Source organism: Pyxicephalus adspersus, chromosome 3 (genome assembly GCF_032062135.1).
Source record: "Pyxicephalus adspersus chromosome 3, UCB_Pads_2.0, whole genome shotgun sequence".
Classification (NCBI taxonomy): domain Eukaryota; kingdom Metazoa; phylum Chordata; class Amphibia; order Anura; family Pyxicephalidae; genus Pyxicephalus; species Pyxicephalus adspersus.
The window spans coordinates 72,762,001-72,788,009 of record NC_092860.1 but is presented as its reverse complement, the minus strand read 5'-3'; the positions used below and the strand labels follow the sequence as shown (position 1 = coordinate 72,788,009).

The 26,009-nt window shown below is 38.0% G+C and overlaps 2 protein-coding genes across 3 annotated transcripts in view; one reads left to right on the top strand and one right to left on the bottom strand.

Annotated features, from left to right (window-relative positions):
- TMPRSS9 (transmembrane serine protease 9) overlaps positions 1-18,889 on the top strand; it is a 56,558-nt gene extending 37,669 nt beyond the window's left edge. For both annotated transcript variants that reach the window (XM_072405206.1, XM_072405207.1), the window contains 10 exons: positions 2,547-2,889; positions 12,045-12,216; positions 12,947-13,218; positions 13,409-13,545; positions 13,620-14,055; positions 14,437-14,550; positions 15,415-15,586; positions 16,372-16,637; positions 16,736-16,872; positions 17,525-18,889. In XM_072405206.1, coding sequence (XP_072261307.1) covers positions 2,547-2,889; positions 12,045-12,216; positions 12,947-13,218; positions 13,409-13,545; positions 13,620-14,055; positions 14,437-14,550; positions 15,415-15,586; positions 16,372-16,637; positions 16,736-16,872; positions 17,525-17,686 — 2,211 coding nt within the window. In that variant the 3' untranslated portion in view covers positions 17,687-18,889. The remainder of the gene's footprint in view (positions 1-2,546; positions 2,890-12,044; positions 12,217-12,946; positions 13,219-13,408; positions 13,546-13,619; positions 14,056-14,436; positions 14,551-15,414; positions 15,587-16,371; positions 16,638-16,735; positions 16,873-17,524) is intronic.
- TIMM13 (translocase of inner mitochondrial membrane 13) lies at positions 18,688-24,852 on the bottom strand. The gene is made up of 3 exons (XM_072405208.1): positions 24,608-24,852; positions 22,540-22,608; positions 18,688-19,539 (listed from the first exon to the last, which is right to left on the bottom strand). The coding sequence occupies exons 1-3, from the start codon at positions 24,737-24,739 to the stop codon at positions 19,441-19,443; spliced, it is 300 nt and encodes a 99-aa protein (XP_072261309.1). The 5' UTR covers positions 24,740-24,852; the 3' UTR covers positions 18,688-19,440.
- Between the last annotated feature and the right edge of the window lie 1,157 nt (positions 24,853-26,009).

Sequence of the window (26,009 nt, the reverse complement as noted above, 5' to 3'; positions counted from 1 at the left end):
ACATAACAAGAAAAAACGTCAGTGTAAGGTCTGTGTAAATGTGGAATCGGCTCCCTCAGGAAGTAGTTACAGAAACTACTATAGTGATTTGTTTATTTCTCTAGTGGTTGAACTTGATGGACTTATGTGTTTTTTCAACCTGACCTTCTATGTAACTATGTAACTTCAAATGAAGGAGAGCTATGCCCACATCGTTTGCTTTAAATTGTACGCCTGATTTATAAATGATCTAGACAAATTAATATTTGTCGAGTTCAAGTTTGTCATTTGGTTTAACTTTGGTATGAAAAATTTAGTGGATTATTGTCTGTGAATCAATGAGAAAGGTTTGAGAATGATATGTGATGGAAGACAAAGAGCTGGGGATATGTGAGAATCACAGTTGTTGTAGAAGCACAAAAAGCTGTTTGTATAGTCAGCCAGTGGCTGCTGGATTAGGTGTGAATGGTACTGTAAGACAAGCAGGGGCTGCCCTGGAGCCCTGATCCCTATGTGCAATGGGCCGTGAACACTGGAAGCAGAAAAACCAAGCCTGAGACATGTCATCATATCCTTTCAGATAACTAGGGATTGAAAATGGCAATTTTGAACATAATGAATTCATTGAATCGCAACTTGAAACCTGCGCGTAAATAAGTACTTATCTATTTATGAAAATGAATCATGCTAGTACATTTATTTCAATTTTCAGAGCTATTAAATAATATACTTCTTAACGATATGTTAGTCTTTTTACTAACTGCAAAATAAAAACTTCTCTCAGTAATGTATAGCACCATTCCAACTACTGGCTTTTGATTCACGATTTACCATGGGTCTCCTATAGAGACCCCTTTCCTGTAGATACTTTCAAAGTCAAACATCATTGGAAGCATAGTACTTGCAATGAAGGACTAAAGTCCTAACCCAACTTGTCTTTGAATTCAATATTTCTTTATTAAAGGATAATGCATTGCATTGACTTTGGTAGTTACAAATAACTTATCCAATTTTAACATTAAATATACAGGGTCCACAATAGGACCAACAAAGAAAACATATAATGAAAAAGAAGAGTAAGATTAGAAGAACAGGGAGAATAAGTAAGGGGAAAAAAAAAATAAAAAAAAGAATACCACATAAATACACAAGTATATATAAACATAATACCAGTCTTACAACTATTAACAGAAACAATTGACAAATAGTATGAGTATCACTAACATTTAAAAATCATAAACATATTTTGGGTGATTCAACAACATCTCCTGTTGTTTAAAATATTGTTTATAACAGTTAAGTTTTTTTCTAAAGAACATTGGACATTAAGGTCTTGAATCACATCTGAAAGATTAGGTACATCAGTACTCTTCCATTTCCTCAGAATTGCCAGTTTAGCACTTAATAGTGCATAAATAGCAATTGATCTTGCTCCTACCAGAACTCCATCCATATTAGGATGGAGTATAGCTATTTCTGGATTGGGTATTAAACAAATATTCCAGCAATTTCAGATAATAATGTGAAAACATGGTTCCAAAAGGATTTTACTGACTTACATTGCCTTAAATAATGTTGTAGGATCCCAAGTTTCCACATTCCTTTCATTAGTCCCGGGAACTGGGTCTGAAAATGTGCTAATTTATTTGGTGTGATTGATTATTCTCTGAAAAAGATCCCAGTGATGCACTGCACATTTGGTACTATGGTATGTAGTAGTTAGAGCTCTCGTCCAGCCAACGTTATCCACAACCCCTGTTCCCAATTCACCATTGATGGAGTCTTAGAAAACTTCTTATTGTTGCTTACCAGATCATAAAACTTGGTTATCCCCTTTTTCCCCAAATGGGAATTCGGTATATATGTGAAAATGGAGTAATCTTTAGGTAGTCTAGCATGCTTATCAAACTTTGATAAACAGTGGCGAACCCGTAAATATGTAAACATTTCTGCCCTTCTTGTCGTTGGGTAATAGAACAGACAGTATCAGTAAAATCAGTTGGGTGCTTTTCAACCATGTGGTTACCTGCTTAATGTGAAAAAAAACACAAGCACTGTTAACGGTGTACATCAAACCTTTGTCAGACCTACTAGTAAACGCTCCCAGGCACCCAGTGGTTAAAAGTAAGCAACTATGACCATTTACTAGAAGTTTAGACAGACCTTGGCTGTATACAGTTGGCAGTAATTGTGTCGTTTTGCATTTGCCCTGTACTGGTTGCAATACATCATGGGATATATGCATTCCTGCTATTGTACGCAAAACTATTGAACAACACTTTTTAACTTGCAACTACTTGTAAAAGTATTTAGGATAAAGCATCTGAAAAAGTGCACCATGGGCAAATGCATGGGCATGGACAAAGAAGAAACGCTCCAATTCATTTCAATGATAACTGGGGCTTTTTGGAATGTGAGGACTGGTTGACAAAGGTAAACAACAGCGGTTCGGCTGTAAAAAAAAGTCTACTTGAACATACTCCAAATGTCAAGCTCTTCAAAAGTTTTCATTGTTAACTGAAAAAAACATGAAAGTACCAATTAATACCAATAACTTCTTATTGCAGGGTGATTCTGGGGGTCCTCTAGTCTGTGAAGAGCCATCTGGCAAATTCTTTTTGGCAGGCATTGTGAGCTGGGGAGTGGGTTGTGCTGAAGCCAGAAGACCTGGGGTTTATGTGAGAGTAAGCAAAGTTCGAAACTGGATTCAGGAAGTCATCTCAGCACCCACGCTAATGGAAACACATACAAGCTTTGTTACTACTACTAGCAATATAAAAAGGACAACCAACTCCAAAGTCACCACTGCTCGACCCCTGACTAAGCATTCAACCACAAAATCAAAGCCAGGCATTAGCACCATGCCAGCAAAACCAACCCAGAAGCCGCTCAGCACTTCTAAGCCTCAAGGTACATCGTAATTAAAATATAAAATTATGTATTTAGATTGTTGGTTTGTTTATATTTTTTATATATTTGTTTTTGGTTTGTTTTTATTTAGATTGTTGCATTGGGGTTGAGTAACTAAAGGTATAAAGCAAGTGTACTTTTCAGACCGAAAACTTAGATGAAGTTAATACCAAAATTATTACCAAGCATGGAACATTTCAAAATATTTTTATTTGCAGATGATAGCATGATTATAGTCAGCACAGCCTCACCTCATTCACTGAGCATGGAAATTATTAATATTGCACTGTACTCCATTAGTAAACTAGACCCTTTGTCTTTTAATACACACCTGTAAATTGTAATGGATCTCTGCACAAACTAAATCTGTTGTAAAATACATTACATATTGTAAGCCTATTCTATTATACCAGGTTAGAATGGTAAGGATTGTACAGATTAGCCCCAGAGGGAGTTTGCAGTAGTTTAGTGTCTCTATTTTGACTAAATTTTATAGAACCTGAGAAAACAACAAGTACAGTTCCGCTTGGCTTATCTGCAACATTACATATTGCTAACATCCAGGGAGAAAACCACATGTTCACTAATCATAAGGAGGCTGAAACCTTTTGGGAGAATGGCTCCCTACTCCAGAACAAATGCAGGAAGTGTCTCTGACGGATCAGGTTTTGGAACCCGCCGTGTCCCATAAATCACCAGGGTCACCTAATTCAGTAACCTCTACTAAATCAACTCACAGGTCGGATCATAACACCAAGACGCCACGCACTCAATCAAAAACAATGCGAGAAAAGCATAGGATGAAGAATAGATAAACACCACTTGTGAGCCGAAGCACTTATTGATCTCATTATTTGTCAGGCGTGAAGTGCTAAATATTCTTTCATATTTCATTCCTGGGGTGTGGATCCATATGTAATGGTTCTGTTCCTTACGTCATCTGTAAGGAAAAAAAAAGTCCACTCAAATTACAGTTTTGTTGTTTTTTTGGCCGCCAACCACTTTCCGGTATCTCACTTCTATGCATCTTTACCGCACAATTGACCAAGGAAAACTTGGAAGATCTATTTGTCGGAACTCTGTGAGGAATATTCACATAGGAACTATGCATGTTTTCTAGCTGAGCTGAACAACCTGGGTGAGATGTACCAACACATAGTGACAATGACTGATATAATATTCATGCTGTTACCGTGTTTATTGCTACCATGGTTCATGTAATATCATGAAACATTAAGGGACTAAGGTCTCCCAACAAAAGGATGCCTGTCCTGAGACATTTAAAACATCTGGGGGCAGACGTAGCACTCTTACAAGAGACGCATTTACGAACAAAAGATTTTGATAGGATGAAAAAATTATGGATGGGTAAGGTGATTGGATCCCCAGCAGTAGGAAATAAAGAGGGAGAATTGTTATTCTTCACAGGAAACTTAGATGTGAAGTAGTTAACACAGAAACTGACAAGGCAGGAAGAATTGTGAAAGTCAATCTGAAATTCCCAGGTACAGATTTATCACTCTACAATATCTATACACCGAATTCCCCCACTAATGTGTATTTCCAAGAAGTTACCAGTTGGCTCCTTCGCGAACCTATTGTCAAAAAAATTGTAGGGGTTGATTTCAATACAGTTATGCACGTTAACGAAGATAGAACTACAGGGCAATCCCAAGGTATAGGGGTAACTCCTTCCTACTCAAGTACTCTATTGTCCGATTTTGCACAGTCTACCCACAAGCGTAATTAAAATCGGCATGGTACACCTATACGGCCACTAACTCGGTGCACAAGGACAACCCTATTTTGTTCTTGGAAGCAGAGAAAGTGTTTATGAGAGGACGTATCATATCATATGTTGCATCCCAAAAAAAACGGGCCTTGGCTTTTATTGAAGCCCTGCAAAATTTACGTCAAGCACATAGTTCTTTCACAGACAATCCAACCCCAAGTCATAAACAATCTTGGTTGACAGCTAAGGCTAATTTTGATAACTGGGCAGAAAAACAAGAGATGTTCAAGAAAAAATATTTTGACTTGCGAAATTACCAAATTTGGCAATATGGCTGGGAAATTTTTGGCCAAACTTTCCCACCCCTCATGTAACCAAACACACATTCCAGCTTTGTATTATACATTAGGGGCAACGGAACCCAAGGATATCAGTACAATCTTGGAATTATTTTACAAACAACTTTATAAGAAGCAAGTGTTAGAACCTAGTGAGGATGCAAAATGTTTTGATAAAGGGCAGATGTCCACTTTAACTGATGAACAATCTCCTTTCTGGGAGAGAATCCTATATTAAAGTCCTTCCAAAACCGGGCAAAGATGGCAGCCACCATCATATCGTCCAATTTCAATAATAATTCTTGATGTCAAACTGCTTTCTAAAATATTAGCAGATATGCTATCAAAGTATTTACTGCACATAATATCTCCTATGCAAGTAGGGTTCGTCAAGGGGAGATCTGCTGTAAAAAATATACCTGTAGAGTGCTTACAGTAATAGAATATGCCAAATGTCATCCTAATTTAGGCCTGGCAATAATAAGTATCAACGCAGAGAAGGCGTTTGATTAATGTGCATATAAGATCTGATCTGAGCATGTAGACCCCTTAAAGGATGTCTCTGGGTTGGTAACTGGGGATAAAGAAAAGGCAGATTTACTAAACGCTTTTTTTTAGTATTGTGTACACAAAGGAAAATGGCGGAGCTCAAGTCCAAATTCATACCAGCAATGTCACTGCCTTCAATGAGTCACAATGGCTCAAAATTGATATGATTGAGAAACATTTTTAGCAAAATTAAGGTTGACAAAGCACCAGGACCTGATGGATTACATCCACGTGTCCTCAAAGAGCTGAGCTTGGTTATTTCAAAGCCATTATTTCTAGTTTTTTGAGACTCTTTAGTCACTGGCATGGTACTGATGGACTGGCGTAAGGCCATTGTGGTTCCTATCTTCAAAATGCAAAGTCATTACCAGGTAACTACAGATCCGTTAGTTTAATGTCCATAGTTGGAAAGGTCCTAGAGAGTTTGATAAAGAACCACATAGAGGAGTTTCTGCTAGAAAATAATATTATAAGGGATAGTCAGCATGGCTTCAAGAAAGACTCAAGCTGTCAAATAAATTTACTCTCTTTTTATGAGGAAGTAAGTAAACGGGTGGAATAGCAGTTGATATAGTGTACTTGGACTTTGCTAAAGCATTTGACACAGTACCACACAGACGGTTAATATGCAAGTTAGGGTTGATGGGTTTAGAAAAGTCAACCTGTAAATGGATAGAGAACTGGCTTAATGACCGCATCCAGAGAGTTGTAATTAATGATTCATACTCTGAATGGTCTAAGCTAATTAGTAGTGTACCCCAGGGTTCAGTGTTGGGACCTTTACTGTTGAACATCTTTATAAATGATATAGCGCTTGGGATGAAAAGTACCATTTCTGTGTTTGCAGATGACACCAAACTATATAAGGGAATTAAATCCATACAGGATGTCTATAATCTACAAACAGACCTAGATGTACTGTTTGATTGGGCAGCCAAATTACATTTAATATAGATAAATGTAAAATTATGCACTTGGGAGCTAACAACATGCATGCTTCATACTGTCTAGGGGGAATACATTTGGGGAGTCAGAAATGGAAAAAGATCTGGGGGTTCTGGTAGATCATAGACTTAATAACAGCATGCAATGCCAAGCTGCAATATCTAAAGCTAGCAAAGTACTTTCTTGTATTAAAAGAGGAATAGACTGCTGAGTACAAAGCATTGGTTAGACCACATCTGGAATATGCAGTCCAGTTTTGGGCACCAGTTCACAAAAAGGAACATTGTGGAAATGGAGAGAGTGCAGAGAAGGGCAACTAAACTAATAAAAGGAATTGAGGAGCTCAGCTATGAGGAGAGATTAGGTGAACTGAATCTATTCTCACTTGAGAAGAGACGTTAAGGGGGGAAATGAACACTCTGTATAAATATATAAATGGTGCATATAGAGAACTCTCTTCCCCAATATTCACTTTGAGATCATTACAAAGAATAAGAGGGCACTCTATACATCTGGAGGAAAAGAAGTTTAAGCTCTGGATAAGGAAGGGATTCTTCACTGTAAGATCTGTGAAAATGTAGAATTGTCTCCCTCAGGATGTAGTTTCAGCAACTACTATAGATTGCTTTAAGAAAAAGCTGCATGTTTTTCTTAAAGCACAGAATATAACTGGGTATTAAGGATTTAAAGTAAAGATAACAGAGACTGTTGATCCGGGGAACATCCGATTGCCTCATGGAATCAGAAAGGATTTTTTACCCCTGTTAAAGCAAATTGTACCAGGGTTTTTTTTGCCTTCCTCTGGACCAACTATGTCTTATAGTGTTTTATATCTGGGATATGTTTATTTCCCTAGTGGTTGAACTTGATGGAATTATGTCTTTTTTCAACCTAACCTACTATGTAACTATGTAAGATTCCCTGCAAGGGACTAAAATGCACAACACAGAAATAAGAGCCGCACTTTTCGCAAATGATGTTGTACTATTTACTTTAGACCCAACAAAAGACATTCCTACTATACAGCATATGTTGACATTATTCGGGAAAGTGGCAGGTTGAAAGATCAATTTTTCAAAAGAGATTCTCCCTTTGACCAATGTAGGGGACAGGCAATGGGTACACGCCTCCCCTTTTCTAATAGTCAGGGACCATCACACTTATCTGGGCATTCACATTGGCAAATCACCAACGTTCCCTATACAAATTGAACTATCTGCCTCTGTTTCACAAAATAAATAGGGAACTACAATTATGGAAGAAACTACCAGTATCACTGATGGGACGCTGCCACCTAATTAAAATGTTCAACTTTCCACATCTCCTGTACCCATTACAAACCATGCCGATCTTGTTGAAACATGTTGATGTTCAAGCTTTAAATAAATCATCCACTTGATTCTTATGGCTGGGGAAGAGACCCAGGATATTGTTAACTAAATTTTACCTTCTGGTATTAGAAGGAGGTGTATATTTTCCCAATATTAGACTCTATTTTTTAGCCTGCAATCTTAGACATGTCATAGACTGGTTAAAGGAGACTTCATACTACTCTAATACGCAACTAGAGCAGGAACTTAACCTTTGGCACTTACCTGCACTACTACATAGTAAAATCTCGCAACTACCTCAGAACCTAAAACATAACATATTTATAAGAGACACAATACTTGGAGAGAACTCAGACGCAAATTGGAGCTGCCATGCTCTCTGTCTAAATTCCTACCAATTAGAGGCAACCCACAGTTCCACTAGATTACAAGTGCTATCAGGTCTGGGCCGAAAAAGGTTTAAAGACAGTGGGCGATTTTTTCCCCCCTGGTCTTTCAAGATCAATCACCTGGAGAGTATTGATGCAACATTATGCTCTACCATCACAAGCTGCACATCCACTCTATAATTTATAGTTCTTGAAATTTTGTAATGCACAAATGATTTGACAATGATTTGCATTACAGAGACAGATTTGACAATCTTATAGCCTTTACATCGCCATCTACACCTTCTATATATCCTAGGTTACAATTGTTTAATTCTAAATCACTCTCTGAAGGTTCAACTCAGGGATGGCAAAAAGATTTTAACATTCCGAACCTCCATGATATAATTGTACAGGGTTATCTCATGGTTCGAAAAACTACTCCCAATAAAATTTGGAGGGAGACTCAATTAAAGCTTAGAAGGTATTCCGCCCTACGAGTGTTACCCAATCTACTAACTTAACCAGACACAATAGATGTCTAAGATGTGATTATGACAAGGTTACATTCAAACATAGTCTATGGGACTGTACTCAGGTCCAGCGACCATGGACAGATGTTCATTTTTATATTTAAATAGTGACTAAGTTACAGTTGGTACTAGAACCACTATTATGTGTGTTCGGGAATTGGGATATACAAGATGGCAACCTACAGAAAGGGACAAAATATTGGAAATCATTATGTCTATTGGCAACAGGTAGAGCAATAATGTTGCAATGGATCCATACTGAAGCGCCTAGATTGAGAATGATTGAATCCTCAATGCAAACTTTATATAACAGGGATTTATCAGAGGTGGAGGACTCGGGGGGATAATGCCGTAACAATTTTTTTTGACAAATAGTATGCCTATATTGAATATACCCTTGACCCAGCGGACTTAGGCCAGGTTCTACGCCGATTTCGCCATTCCACATGGCATATTTCCCATGAGTTTGGGTTCTTTCTATAGAAATTTTCTTACCTTGGTCTTTTTGAACTGATCTAGGTGGTAAAATATTTACAATGCATGGAAGTGAAATAAGAGCATGCAATAGTAATCTACTAGATTTGAATATTTTCCTGCACCCGCCCTCCAATTACCTATCCTGAGTTTACTATATTGTTGAAGTTATATCCATGGTTATTTGGGTTATAATACAAGTTTTAATGGCTACACAGATTATCAGGTATATAAAACATTTGTAAAATGGAGGAAACAGTCAGGCATAAAGTGACTTTGGTATTGTTATTTTTATTATAACAATGGTTAGGTACAACACATTGAACAATGAAAATATTATTGGACAATTGTTAGGTACTCTGTAAGATGTTTTTATTTCTATCACCTTTGTTAGTACGACAATGTAAATGGACCGGTCACTGTATTTGCATTTGCACTACTTAAATGTTTTATTACTTCACTTGTAACTGTCTGTGTGTGATTATAAATGAAGTAAAAAAAAAACAGAAACTCAACACGAGTTAAACTGCATGTCATCACCATGATGCATGTCAGTGTGTGTTATGAGTGTTGGCATCCAATACAAGGTGCATTACAATGTGGACTGAAAACACGTGGCAATGCACAATAACTCACATCAGCAACCATTGGCATGCTTTTTAAAGTGTTCCATATTGCAGGAAAACATATCCGAGTTAAAACCCATAGGTGTTTATTGTTTGTGAAGAATATGCACATAACTGATTATTGAAAGTCTGTTCACTTTAAATGTGTTATATTACCTTGAAATTTCCTTTTGCCAAGTGGTATATACACATAGTAACTACAGCAAAAAAAAAAGTAACATTTAAATTTCATCACAATCCAGGATATAGAGCAATGTGCATACTGTGCTTTTATTGCATCCCACTGGGTGGGATGCAATAAAAGCACAGTATGCACATGTTCTCATGTGCAATTATTATTTTTGGAGTTTTAGGCATGCAAATATATACCCAAGTAAAATATATGTAAAAATAGAAGTGATTAAAGTTGGCGTAAAATATCTTTAGTAGTATACTTCATGCAATTGAGTTAAAAACTTGCCACAGCCTTTTAATGTAACCAATTTTGAAACTAGACTTTGGAGTCTTTCTTGTGATATTTGGCAGTAAACCCAAACGTTATTTTGTTTGATAGGCAAACAGTGAAATTTGTCTATTTTTGTGTGCTGTTTGTTTTATGTACCAATTTTTCAGTAAAGGGAAAATACCTGGTAATTATTCAAGTCAGCTAGGCTTCCTCATTCCTACTGCAATGCTCTGTAGGCTGATCTTTCTTCAACAGTATTGCCAGTCCTCTGAAAAGAAACAGCTAAATAAAGTTTATACAAAGAAACACAAATAACTCAATCAAATCAATACAGAGAAAGACAAGTTATAATAATTAAGTTTATACAAATAAAAGCTGCAGCCTAGCCCCTCCTACAGATTGCCCTTACAGAGTGTAGGGCAGAGTGTATTAGGACAGATCATGTGCCCTAACTTTAAAAATATAAGGATTAGATTTAAGGATGAAATATTTTTTGCAATTTCGTTCAACAAGTGTGGTTTTAGGGGGGTGGACAAGCTTACACTAAATCTTTGAGAATAAAATTCTTCTTAGTGCACACATCCAGAGAGGTCAGGGGTTGTGTTACTATTCCCCGCACATATCATCTGTCCAGCAGTTTTTAGCATCCTCAGCCTCCCTTTAGCTGTGCAAAGATGTGCCTTTTCTAGCATCCCCTGCACGTATTCGGAATATGTGCAGCAGCCAATGAGCAGAGTAATTCCTGGTTCCAACCTTGTCCTGCTATTGGCTGCTTATATGTTTAGCTCAAACAGTTCAAGGCCAATTCACACTATGTGCATTGTGATTAGCTGATCAGATGGCTATGGGTTGTCAAAAAAGTAGACCTTACATTCCCATGAAAAGTTTGCTTTATTTCTAACAGAATAGTGTTTTGCAATAAAATGTTTTGCATTGTAAGAGTTCCAAACGAAAATGCAGCATGGCCTATTTTTCAAAAAGTAAATTGCCTTGTTCTTGCATTGAGACTGCTAAAGGAACCCCTGCCTATTGCAGCCACTCCATCATGGGCCCTTAACATAGTATTAAGTTATTATCTTAAGTTTATTAGCATAGTATTATCTCTTTATCTCACTAGTTGCATTTGCAAAGCAATATTTTAATTAGCAGTCCTCATGCTACATGTTGAGTGGGGGTGTGCACACTGTGCATGCCAGTTTATCAGAATGTATTTGTAATGCACATGCTTGCTCCAGAAAACAACAGAATAAAACTAGCTGTCAATCAAACTGTGGTGATTAGAGTAGGGATTTGGTTTTATAAGGACCCCTTCACTGCTGCCTGTGCTGTGGGCACACAAAGTGCCCATTTGTCTGAAACTAAAGCATGCACATTGGGGTGGCTACCCTAATATATCGAAGTGACCTTTCTGAGTTTTCAAACTGCTTGTCTTTCTAAAAGGTAGTCTGAAGACTGAAATGAGAAAACATCCAACAATGTGAGGTATGCTAAGACATTATTATGTATTGTTCAAGGGTTTAAAAGCACTTTATTTCTTTATGTCTCCATTCCCAGACATAAAAATCTACATATTCATGTTTACAGGTGAATTTTTTATTATTCATTTATGTCCCAGGCCATATTGCACATATTGAAGCCAATTGGTCTTTGACAACCAAACATCAAAAATTGCAGTTCAACAAAGACATTTTACATATTTGTGGTGGTGCTGATTTACTTTAACATAAACTGCAATTACAAGAAGAAAACATTGAGATATTAATACACAAAAATAAATAAATAAATAAAGTACACAAAATATTTTTTCATTTCAGAATGTGGAAGTCGCCCTGGCCTAACAAAACCCAACAAGATAGTGGGTGGATTTGATGCTGTCAGAGGAGAAGTCCCATGGCAGGCCAGTCTGAAGGAGGGTCCACATCACTTTTGTGGAGCAACAATAATTGGGGATCGATGGCTGGTCTCTGCCGCTCATTGTTTTAACCAGTGAGTACCCTGGGTACATTATTGCGTCTCTTAGGGCATCTGAATAGTACAAGTACATGGTAAATACATGCCCAGGGTGAAGTAGATGGGTGTTATTCCATTCTGTAAAACCACCAAAAACCCTTTCCACCTCCCACCTAAACACAAATAAACCACACAACTTATTTGGAAAGGCCATAGCAACAATTGTAAACAACAACAATTTTAAACAGATATATTCTGAATAGACACGAAGGTGAAAGGCACCCAAACTGAGCACCTCTTCCTGTGGATATTGCTGCTTTTTCTGTCAGTCCCCCGGCCCCAACACAACAGCTCAGGGACAACAACACCTGTACCCGCAGCCCCATTTTACATCAGACTTCCATAGGTTCTAACCCACTCCAGCTTATAAGGAACACCATTCCTAATCTAGGAATGCTCCAGGCCCAAATCTCAAATCATAGGCAAGGGCACCCATTTGTTGCACACTATAGGTAACTTTTATATAAATAAATTGCACATTACTTGTCTTTGAAGGTTTGTGTAAAAAAATAAAAATAAAATCGTATTTCACTAATTTTATTAACATACTATATTCTCAAGATTTTTAGGTAGGAGTATAATTGTATAAACTTGTAATGTTAACAAATCTTCACAGGTTACTTTACTTGTAGGGTGTAGAGACCTAAAAACATGACTTGAAACACAGCACTGATAATAATCCTCTGTCTATTATTGGTTTCTGCAGAACTAAACTGGACCAAGTCACTGCCCATATGGGCTCCACAGCACTTAGTGGAGCGGACAGCATGGCCGTAAAAATCAACTTGAAGAGGGTGATCCAGCATCCTCACTTCAATCCACTGACCCTGGACTTTGATGTGGCTGTAGTGGAATTATCAAGCTCATTGACTTTTAATAAGTATGTACAGCCTGTGTGCCTTCCATCAGCCCTACAGAAGTTTCCAGCTGGATGGAAATGCATGATCTCTGGATGGGGGAATATCAAAGAAGGCAATGGTATGAATATTATTTGGGGCATGTATTAAAAATGCAACAAGTCTTTTTATATATGGGCCAAGCCACATTTTCATTGTACTGGGTCTTTTTCTGTTTTGTCTTGTTTTTTTTTAAAAATTGATTGAAAAAATTGAAAAAAAGCATTATTTACTCTTCAGCTGTAAATTTACAACACCTATGTTTTGTACAGTGTCCAAGCCAGAGGTTTTGCAAAAAGCCTCCGTGGGGATAATAGACCAGAAAATTTGCAGTGTCCTCTATAACTTTTCTATTACTGAACGAATGATCTGTGCAGGTTTCCTTGATGGTAAAGTGGATTCTTGTCAGGTAAGACCAAACTGCAATTGAACAAAAATATCTACACCCAAATTTTCTACTTACTCATAGTTTATATTTTAAAGGGCGATTCTGGGGGACCCCTGGCATGTGAAGAGAGCCCAGGAGTTTTCTTTTTGGCAGGCATTGTAAGCTGGGGTATTGGATGTGCACAGGCAAAAAAGCCAGGTGTTTATAGTAGAGTTACCAAACTCAAGGACTGGATACTGGACACAGTGGCTCCTGTACTGAGGACGACAGATAGTGGTATGAATCTTCCAAAATCCTCTATTCCTTCAACAACTCCCATGACCACTACAACAAGGGCATCCACAATCCAACCACCAACTTCTGCTGGCCGCAGGACAACCACAATATCCAGGACCACAGTGTCTCAAACTAAAAGTACAAGAAGCACTCCAAAGTCAACAGCTAAAAGTACAACCAAAAGGACAACTACTGCCAAGACAAGCACTACATCACCAAGGATCACTAATCCACCCAGGCCCACACAAAGACCAGGTGAATTTATATACTAAAATGTGGATAGTTAAAAATAATGTATTTTGGACAGGTTTACGCTGCTTCAATGCACATGTATTAATAGATATTACTATACTCAGTAACTCAGAAATGTGAATCAGAAAATATAGCTGAATCTGCACAAGGAATGTAAATAAAGTACCAAAATCAGCTAAAATTTAATCAATGAAAGGGAAGTGCCAGGGACTGTAATGATGGGGTGGGTGATCCTAGATGTCCTCCATCCAGAAATGAAGTGGGAACTATTTAATTTGTTGCAGCTTCTAATGCACACTTTGAGGCATTTACCGAGTGCAGAGAAACAAGATTAAACAAGTTCAATATAGGAGCTTAATGTAGTTTATTGTCTTTTTTTTTCAGTGCCGTGTACTGCTTCTACATATAAGTGTTCTAACAGACTTTGCATTAGCAAGACAAATCCTGAGTGTGATGGAATCCCAGACTGCCACAATGGCTCAGATGAGATGAATTGTGGTGAGTTGATGTAATAAAATGAACTGCTTACAATGACAATTTTATCTGTCTGTCACATTACTTCTGCAGATAATTGGAATATAACTAGGCAAATCTTGAAAACTTGAGGAAAATGTTTTCAAACTGGATATTTTATGGTATGTTTTTTTCCCCGAGGACCAATGAGGATCAATGAGCAAAAGGGTAAATAGTAGCCAGCCATAGATTATTGTAAGCCTATTCATAAAAGTCTGGAAGCAACCACTTTTTGTTTTTGCTAATCACATGTATACTTATGATGCAAAAAAAATTTGTATGAACTTTAAGCCAATTATAAAAACTTTGCAATGATTTATTCTATGAATTACAATGTTTTATGGCTGTTTTATTTTATATACCACTCCACTTTGTGGATTATAGGGTGATATTCCTCAAGCATATGGGCCCTCTACCATTACATTTTGCAATTTTTAAAAAGAGCGTTGTTAAACAAATAGAAGTGTCTAATCGATAAATCCTAAATAAATTTTATTTACTATTATTCACAATATTCTTCACAGTAATCAAATAGTTGTTGCCTTTTTACCTTTAAAAAGGTAAAAATAGGTTTGACCCCTAAACAAATGAATAAATATCATTAAAGTAAGTTAGCCTGTTAATCAGAAATGAAAGGATTGTAGGCCTAACAAATATTCTCTTTAATGTTGTATAAAGTCCCATTCATCAATAACAATTGTCTTAAATAAACCTGAATTCATGCATATATTTAAATAAACAGAATATTTCTGGTACCAAGCATATGTGAATAAGTTTGTACATAAAACCATAAAAGTTCTGTTTATTAATAAAGTTGTTTACCACTTTTTTCTTTCATGTCTGTAACAGATTGTGGTACAGCTCCTGTAATACCCTTTAACAAGATAGTTGGGGGAAGCGGTTCCCTGAGAGGAGAGTGGCCGTGGCAAGTTAGTCTCTGGCTGCGGAGAAAGGAGCACAAATGTGGAGCTGTTCTGATTTCGGACCGCTGGCTGTTGTCTGCTGCTCACTGCTTCGACATGTAGCTATTTGCGGGGTTTTATTTATTGTGTACAGGTTACTAAAGATAAACAAACTTTACAATTCTGCAAGGAGATTTTAGTATCTGAGTTAATAGAAAATGCAAAATTAGGGTGGTTTTTATGGGTGCAATGGACTTTAAATGGCTGCTGAGAATTATTGGAACATTTTTGTACATTTTCTCATGGCAAAAATGGCCCCCTTATTTATGACAAAAAAATGTACACATAAAGAACACCAAAAAATACTCTAAAAAAATTAAATACCCTAAAAGAGCCCTACAAACAAGAAAATTGTTTTCTTTTATTTGTAGATCTACCTATTGTTCTTATCTCTCCTTTTTCATATTTTTATCATATGGTTGAATTTTCCAGAATTGTTAAGGTTTGTTTACAGCATAGCACTTGACATAATGAAAGCCACGGGAGTGTTTCAGATGCTTTTGCCTATTTTTTCTTTTTTACATCGTAGAGCATGCAAATCCATGCACAAAAATGTGCTTGAACTAGCAAAAATCTATGTGTTCAAAAAAAATAAAACCAGGTTCAATACACAGAGTAGTAACAAAAAGAGTTGCCTAGAGGTCCCTTTGAAATGTCTAGGACAGTTTTTTGGATTAAAGCACTCTAATAAAGTACTCTATAAGTGTTACCAATAACAGTGATGCTTTTGGGCAAATGGTTGAAATGTTTCAGGTATTGACTTCCCCAGAAGGGAAAGACGTTTTCACACCTTTTCTATAAACCTGTATATTTATTCCATGACTGTGCTTTTCATTATTGTCAGCTACAATGATCCAAAACTGTGGGCGGCTTACTTGGGGACCCCCTTTCTTAATGGAGTAGAGGGAAGAGTGGAAAAGATTTTCCGAATACATAAGCATCCTTTCTACAATGTCTACACACTGGACAATGATGTGGCCCTGCTGGAGCTGCCGTCACCTCTCTCTTTTACTAATCTCATCAAGCCCATCTGCCTTCCAGATACAAGCCACAGCTTTTTGGAGGGAACAAAATGTTTTATAACAGGTTGGGGATCTACTAAGGAAGGAGGTAATCATACAGCAGAACAATGCTTTAACAATAAATATCATGTAAATTATTTGCTGAATTCTGGTCCACATGTGAATTCTGTCTTGTATGTATCTCAGGTCCAATGTCCAGACAACTCCAGAAAGCCTCCGTCACTATAGTTGGGGATCAGACATGCAGAAAATTTTACCCCATTCAGATCAGTCCCAGAATGCTTTGTGCTGGCTTCATGCAAGGAGGTGTTGACAGTTGCTCGGTAAAGTATTGTTCAAACATTGGTGCCTTTATTATTTATATAGTACAATTATGTTATTTCCTCATTGACTTTTGTCTGGGAACATGGCAGATTAAGCACATATGGGAACATGGCAGATTAAGCCCCTTTTCCTTAGTTATCTTTTTCATGTTGAAGAGATAGTATAAACACATCAGCACACCCAGTGAAATTTATATATAGTTTTATGTACAATATTTTTTTTTTTTCAATTAGGTATTATAAACCTTTAGTGGCTGACGATAGAGAGATGATAGATTGATTCCATCTTGTGTGTAAATAAGAGAAAAAAACAATTAAACAAATATTGTTCTTTTATTTAATATACACACACAAGATTAAATCTATATACATTTGTGCTCATAAGTTTACATACCCTGGCAGAATTTGTAAAATGTATAGCAAGAAAACATAGGTGATTAGGCAAAACACATTTAATTTACCTTTAATGGAATTTAAATGGAACTGTAAGGCATCATCACAGAATATGAAAGCCATTAAACAAAGCATAGCAATAAGGAAAATGTTGAGATACCTGTTATAAAATGTGCATACCCTTAATGCCTAATATTGCAAATAGCCTATTTATGTGTCATGTTCTAATGTCCACTAATAGTCATTTTTTCTTTTTTAGGGAGATGCTGGAGGACCACTTGCATGTAGGGAACCATCTGGACGATGGTTTCTAGCTGGAATAACCAGCTGGGGATACGGCTGCGCAAGGCCCTATTTTCCGGGAGTTTACACCAGGATAACTTCAGTCCGTAACTGGATTGGACAAACTTTACGTTTATAAGGGATTCAAACTCAGGGAGTGGCAAAGTCAGGAGGCCAAATGGATCATTATATAATGCTTTAGGGAAAGGCACAACTGCCCCAAAAGCATGAAATGACCACAATGGACATTTTACTGCCCAGTCCACTTGTATGCAATTGAAGTGGACCACTTAGACTATTTTATATAAATAAAAGGTGACCTGTATTTATGACCACATTATGAAGAACTTGTGCAAGACACAATTGCATTGGGGTGATTCCTGGGACACAAATAACAGTACAATATCGAAGTAACATGTTAACGGGTTACAAAATCATTCTAATATAGGAATAAAATAATCAAAGTGCTAAGTCTCATATGACTAGAGGATTTATAGACTGCAGTGGTTTCATGAATTAAAGTGGCTTTATCTTCATGTTAAGCATCCAGTGCTAGCTGCCATATCCACCTTCCACTTAAAAGAAATCCTAAAATGTAGAAACTAATGCTTTAATACCCCAGTGCGAACAGCCCTAGAAATACAAACTTTGACATTAAGAAATTTGGTTGACGTCTACTACAGACGATTTGACTTTTTCCGAGATCCTGTGACCCATTACCTTGGCACTTGCTTGAGGGACTGGATGCTGTAGTATTCTGACATACAAATTTTTGCAGCCAAGGTATTTTACATCTCGCATAAGCTTTTGCCACTTTCAAAGAAATGATGGAAAAGAGGAGCGTTCGTAGGTTTATTTTAGGAAGTCCTAATTAGGGCACATCACTCCAAATTAGAGCTACCATATAACTACAAAATTATTCCATGTTTTCCTCCAAGAAATTAAAAAAATATAAGGAAATTAATTAGCAAGCGCTGGAGTAAAATCTAATAGTATAATTTAAATATACACTCTGTTCATTCACTTTACAGGCGGCCATGGTGGGAAATGACCCAATATTTTGAAAGCCATTTTAATTAGACAATAGTGACAGGAATTAGGCATTCATTTTATCAGATAATTAAAAGGCAACCACAGTGATGAATCAGAATTGTTTTTATTTTGTCATTCGTGGGTCCATCATGAGAAATGTAAAAATGAAGACAAAAAGACAATGGGAAGACAAACAAGCAAGATGACAGCAGCATTCACGTTCTGACAATCTTTAACAGGGTTGTAATGAAAAAGTATGGAATATTTTGTATGAATACCAACATTACCTATTGATTAAACACTACTTTTTCACATATGTATCATCTGGTAAACTACACAGTTGTACAGTTAAAAGCCTTGTCATAACCTATGTGTTTTGTAAAGACCATAAAAACTAAATATAGTGCACCTAGAATCTGGGTGAGTTTTACACAAAATATTCATGGCTAACTTGATAAGTGCTGCTCATTTTGCTATGGTTGTCCATAACGTTAAAAGTAAATTCTATACATATATGGGATTTTTAAGATGTCCAATTTTCTTTCAAAGGTTCAGGATGTTACATTGGAAGAAAATAGTTTTGGGAAGCCCCTGTCAATCCAATTACACTGCTGCACAGGAGATTACCAATAGGTAAATCACCACAACTGCTACATTAAGGATAAATGTTACAGCAGATTAAGGATCAGTTCGTCAATGGCATAGCCATTAGGTTTTTAATGTACAATTGAACCCTTTAACTGCCAGTAGCTGTTCCCTGCAGAATGGGAATAGTAAACTGATGGCCATTTTTTCCCAATTATCAGCAATAGAGGTCAGTCAGTGCAGGGTTCTCGAAGATGCAGATGTCCCCATTTCAGGTCACATCTTTGCACGCTCTCGCTGTAGTCTGGAGTTGTAGGCTTTGGACACAATATTCCACGCATCCATGTATCTGTCCATACACATTGCAATGCACTTCTGTGGGGCAAATCAAATCCATTACTAATTGGCAGTTGGATTTCCAAAATTTTAAATATATCTTAAAATACAAACAAAAAAACAAAACACACACAACTCATAAACATTGCATTTGCATGATGATTAGAATTATGACCTTAAAGAACATAAGGGGACTCCAACAAAACAATTTTAAGATGTAAATAAGGCTCAGTCTACACGTACTGGCTTTTAAAGACCATGTTTGAAGTCCCCATGCATTGCAATAGGCTAATCTACACCAGGATGTTTCCTTCAGGCACGTTAATGAGCTTTATCTTAAAGGTTGCTTGCAACGTTTAAAAAATTAAAACGCAGGATAAACGCGAGAAAACGCTCCCATTGAACCCAATAGAGGCTTTTACAAGTTTTTTTAAGCTTTTTATGAAAGCTTCTATTGAAAACAATGGGGGCTTTTAAAAACGTTTTTTAGCAGGTCTTTGGACTCTGGAAGCCCCCTTTAATAAGGAGACCAGATCTCCACCAGCCCACCCTGGGGAATGAGTACAGGGGTACATAAAACCCCTTTCTCATTCCCTGAAAGGGTTAAAATGTGTAGAAAATTGGACGAGACTTTAATGTTAAATATTTTATTAAATGTATCTGTGTAACTAAACTTTTTTAACTTTTTTATTGGTTATCCCAATGACAGGATGATTCCCAGGGCTTCAATCCTGACATAAGCACAGCCCTGGGACTCCTGCTGACAGTGAGGGATAGCAGGGCACTGTGTGTTAAATGAGAACAAGGCTCTCCATTCACCTTTAGTGCTTTTTGATTGGCTGAGGTTTTCCATTTCTCAGGCATTCAGTACTAGACTTGAATGAGGAAGCACTAGACTTGTGTCCAGTCATCTCCAGTGCTCTGTGATTGGCTGAGAAATAGGAAACCCTGATGACGGCTCAAGCATCATCGGGATTTCCCTTTCCTCAGCCAATCAGGGAGCGGAGCAATCAGCAGAGCTCTGCTATGCTGACAGCTCCGCTCCCCTGATTACTCCCGCAGCCCTATAGGAGCTCTAGTATCTGTTACAGATACAGAACATGTCACAGCTCATCTAGGGCTCTGGGAGTAATCAAAGTCTAGTGCTGAATGGCTGAGAAACGTAAAACCTCAGACAGACAATCACAGAGCATTAGAGGTGAATGGAGAGCCTCAGTTACACAAACACACACATTTAAAATTTTAACATTTAACATTAAAGCCTCGTCCAATTTTTTAAAACATATTTTAACCCCTTCAGGGAATGAGTAAGGGGTTTTATGTACCCCTGTACTCATTCCCTGAAAGGGTTAAAAGTAAAAGTTTTATAAACACTTATGTAAAATTGCGGTAAAACGCGTCATAGGCGTTTATAAAATTTTTTTTTGCATTTCAAAGTTAAGCTTTAAAATGCTTGTAAAAGTAAAAACGCATAGAATTGTGGTAGGAACGTTTATATGCGTTTTTAAAACCGTTCATGTAGACCCAGCCTAAAAATATGTAATTTTTCTTCTGTTATATGGTTGTAAAACATAACAGAGTATAACAAAGGTAAACATTACAGAAAAACATTGCTGGTCTTACAATGTATAAAAGCATACATGGGGGGGGCAGAAAAAAGGGGAACATTCGATTACAAATCAATACAATTATATAAAAGAAAAGTGGAGGAGACAATTGCAGACAAATGCAGCCTAACAACTCGCTGTGTTCAAACCTTCAGATCTCCTAAACCGTTGGTTGTATTAACTTGAAATGTTTAAGGTACACGTGGAGGCAAAGGAAACTGAAACTGTAGGTGCAAGTGGGGGACACTTGTGGCTAAACCTTTCTAAAATGTAATTAGTATGGCATTATGAGAACATAAATCTCTACCTAGCAAAATGTGCTGCCTGCTCTGTTACACATATCTGTCTGCATCTTACCTCAAACCCCAATTTCTCCAGAATTAAGAGGTGCAGGGAAACAAAAATATGGGTGAAAATGGGAGACACGTGTGGCGATAACCTTTCATCACCATGGCAACATTACAATATTAAAAAAAAAAAACTGTCCATCACAATGCACTTCCTTGTTACACACGACTGTAACCTTCCAGTACCTCAACCTCAATAACATTTAGTGGGCAGAGTTCATTTTCTAATGATGCCGTAGTGATGAAGTTTTAGGGGATGTTATTCACAGATGTTCCCCACTTGTACCTATATTTTTGGTTTCTTACACCTCCCCATTCCCCAATTGAAGTTCAGAATGTTAGATAAGTGGACAGGAATGTGTAACAGAGCAGGGAGGCCCATTTTAACGGGCAGAGTGTTTTATGTTGTAATGATGCTGTAGTAATGAGATTGTAAGGGGAGAATGTGCCCGCCACTTGCACCTATATTTTCAGTGTTGTACCCCCTACCCCCAGAGAAATTGGTATACAAAGAAGAGAAGCAGATAGTAGTTTGTAAGTAGGTAGTAGGGGTCCCCAATCTGCACTTTCAATTTAGGACTCCTAGTTGCACTTACATTTGTGACCCCCATATCTTAAAATTCTTTAAAGCTGGGGGGCTGAAATTGTAGTAACTAGTATCTATGAGGGTCCCCTGTACACCCTGAAAATCACAGGTCATTGTGACATACATATTAGGAGATATGGAGGTTTGTACACACAGAGCTGGGAGGATGCAGAACGGCATGCAGAGCTAGAGGTGGATACATTTTACAGGCAGAGCTCGTGCTATGAGATGGGGGCGGGGCTGCCTGTGTCTCCTTCACATGAAGGCTGAACTGTGTGCTCACCTCTCATCGGCAGCAATTCTCTGAACGGATGACGCAGAGCAGCCTCACTGAGATCTGTGCATGCAAGGATGAGAGCTGCCGAGAGCTAGGCGGGGTATTCAAATCAGCCGGGCAGAGCAACCGGCTAAAAACCTCTGGGGAGAACTATGAATTACACCGATGGGCAATCTCGGCCTGACTACAGAATTAAGCATTATTAAGGAATGAGTCATGTACCTGCTCTGAATTGTCCAAAGAGGTTCCTGGCTTTCCAATACATTTTCTATAACATTTATCCGTCATCCGCTGCCAAGATAAGAGGATACTCATTAGAAAAAGTAAGCTTTAATGCAAACAGAGGTAGCAACTGTTTTTTATCATTTTAAATGTTATCGCACACAACATAAGCTACATTATATTACATTTTTGTTTTTAAATTTAGATAAGCTGTACCCAAACAAAACTCTCAATGTATCACATTTGCCACCTTTCTACTTTTATGTGAAACCTCAAATTATACCAGAGGTTCAGAAAAACAGCTATCTACAAATCCTTCACTTCTTGTGCATTGTGTCACATGCTTCTGTGGTGGTCCCCTGGCTCTCTTGTGTTTTAAAGCCTACTGCGTCCTCTGTTTGGCACCAACAAGCATAGCCAGGTCACAGTCAAAAGCTCAAATGTGTACATATTAAGGCAGAACTAAACCCACATTACTCACCTTTCCCTGTTCAGTGCTCAACCCAGAATTATTTTTAAGTTGGGTGGTGGCCTCTGTATTGTGACCTAACTCATCGGCAACCACCCAAAGAAAGCCAGGTGGTTGCTGAAAAGTGTCAGGTGGTGCGCCTGGCTAAAAGGGTCTGGGGAGAACACTGCTGTTCTTCTTTGTTCTCTTCCAGTAGACGATCTTCAGACATCTTGATTGTCTGGGCCAGGATGATGTAACTCCTGTGTTCGTGCATTCCTGCCATGAACAGAGGAAGCTAGAAAAGCCAGGTATACTGGCAACCAAAGATGACACTGCGAATGTGCACCTCAGCTTTTTGTGGTAAAACCAGAGCAGAGGTTATTGCAGCAGGCACATTGCCAGTCCTTTTCTCCAATAATGACTGGCCTGATAATGGATTTTAAAAGGGAACTTTACTTCCACTTTAAACACTTTCAAAATAATCCTAAGCAATAATCCTCCCCCAGTAACCCCAAAATAAAAAAATAAAACACACACATTTACCTTTAATCCTACAGATGTGTCGATCCATCGGCAAGTTCCTTCCATTGGGTCCCGCGTCGTCCCAGTATCTTTCTTCAGCCCGACGCCACCATCCTTTTCTGGGTTCTTCTTCGTACATCACCTGATCTCGCACTGTGTGGGCAGAGATCAGGTGACATAGATGGGGAAAAAGATTGACAATCTCACTGCGCATGCAGAAGGAGCTGCCAAGAGCCTTTGCACTCCCATTCTGCCTTGATTGCCACTGCAAACTTTTTTTTTTTTTTAAAGAAGGGTGTTGCACATAAAAAAAAAAAAATACTTTTTTTACTTTATATATTATGCCTTATAATATATTTTTACTTTATATAAAAGAAGGGTTGGCTGGTTGTATGCCTGTTTTTATAAGCCAAGCCTTTTGGGGGAATAGTGGGAAGGTCTATTCACCTTGCACCCAGATTCTCTCCCAGCAGGTGACTGTAAGAACATTTACCTATGGCCAGACAGCAACACATAGGTTGCATCAAAAAAAAAAAAAAAAAAAAATAAGAGGAGCACCTATAGACCTGTATGGGGAGAAAAAAAAAGCAGTTCCGATCTTATGTCAGGTCCCAAATCTGTTGGTGAAAGGCACCTTCATCTGTCAGCCATTGATAGGTGATTGACATGGCCTTGTGTATATTCAACCAATATTGACATGACAGCGGAGCTTGAGCCAATGTAAACATTGATCCAGATCCTAAAGAAGGCCAGGCAATGACCAATCTGGGTTTATTTTAAGGTAAGGCTAGGTACATACATAACAGTATTTCTCATGCAATCGGCTCGGGGGGGATTTTGCACGAGAATCTTGCGTGTGTACAGCACCTATTTGTAGTCATTAACAAAAGAATAGCAAATACTTAACAGACATTTTTGGCAATATTTGTAACAAATTAGAGTAATTGTTTGAAAATCCAGATAATATGGATCAGCACTATATAAACCAGACCTGGACCTGGAAACCTGCATTGTATGACAGGCAGCACAAGGTCAGCAGGCAGCCCTGGGGGTCACGTGACCCCCCCCCACACATCACACACAGCTATATCTGACCTGCAGCAGCTCCTGTGCATTGGCCACCGCGATCTGCACCTTGACCTGCTCCATGATGGCCCCGGTGTCCACCTTCCCAGAGCCTGAGTTCGATGGCCCCGAGGGGGAGAAGTCAGAGCTGAAACCATCCATGTCTGCACTGTCCGGACCCGGCTCAAAGTCACACGTGTGGAGTACTTCCTCTAACGAGCAGGAACCGGAAATGGTGCCTTTACCCTGCACTCACAAAGCATCTCGGTACTTGAAGTCTTCTCAAGGTCACTTTTCACTTTATAAACGAGAAAACGAATGTGTAGTTTCTCGGGAAGCCTGAGGTGATGTGCGGCCACTGACTGACTTACCCGGCTCATTCATTCCATATACAGCTCTTTATATAGCAATGCTACAGCGCCCCCTTCTGTTCATGGGTCGGAACTCGTTTCTCCTGCATTGATGATTATTGAGGGATGTGTATAGTTTCTGTATAGTTATAGACATTGTCCCTGCTTTGTACAGACCATTCATACCTACAAATAATCAGTAGGGATTGTTTCATTTTATAAATGTTTGCTGTACACATAGGAATCCGTCATTGATAGTTGTCATAGCAAATTTATGTGAACAGACCTGGATTTCAGTGCTATCATTACATAGAACAAGTAAGCACAGACAATTGTTTGTGACAGGCTGTGAAGATAAGTCTGTACTAAAGACATATTCCTATGGTAGGGACATTAGATTGTCAGCCCCTGTGAGGGACAGCTAGTCACATGACTATGGACTTTGTACAGTGCTCCATATTATGTTGGCACTATAAATAAATACTGTGTAATAATATTAGTATCTCCCTCTAAGCCACACATTCTCCATACTAACACAATATGGTTTCCTAGTCACATTTATAAATGAAAAGACCTGATAATGAAAGTTACAGTAACAATACCAGTTGACTTGGGACAAAAATATTGTAGATGGAAGCAAGAATGTGAAAAACATCTCTCATTGACCTTATAAATTAATTTTTCCAAGTTTGACTACAATATATAGAAAAACCACATTAAACATTTTGTTCACTTATGCCATGTTCCTACAACTACCTCCCACTCTTTCAGGCTGACTTCAAAAAGAGGTGTCCTACTAATAATTTGATTTACATAAAAAAAAGTTCCATCGTAGTCTCTGTTTTGATCTACAGTTGTCATTGTTCTTTACATGTGATCAGCTATAACAGCAGCCATTGTATGGCTTGAAACTGCACTGAAACCAAATCCCAAAATTAAAAAAAGAGAAACACTGCTGAGTTTATCCATTCCCTTTCCCTTTATGATAACCACAAATGGAGTTGGGACAGGGGGTCCTTTGCACTATAAAGTTTCACTCTTTCTTGTCTGTGAAAGTTGGGAGTGCACTGGCAGCTGTGACA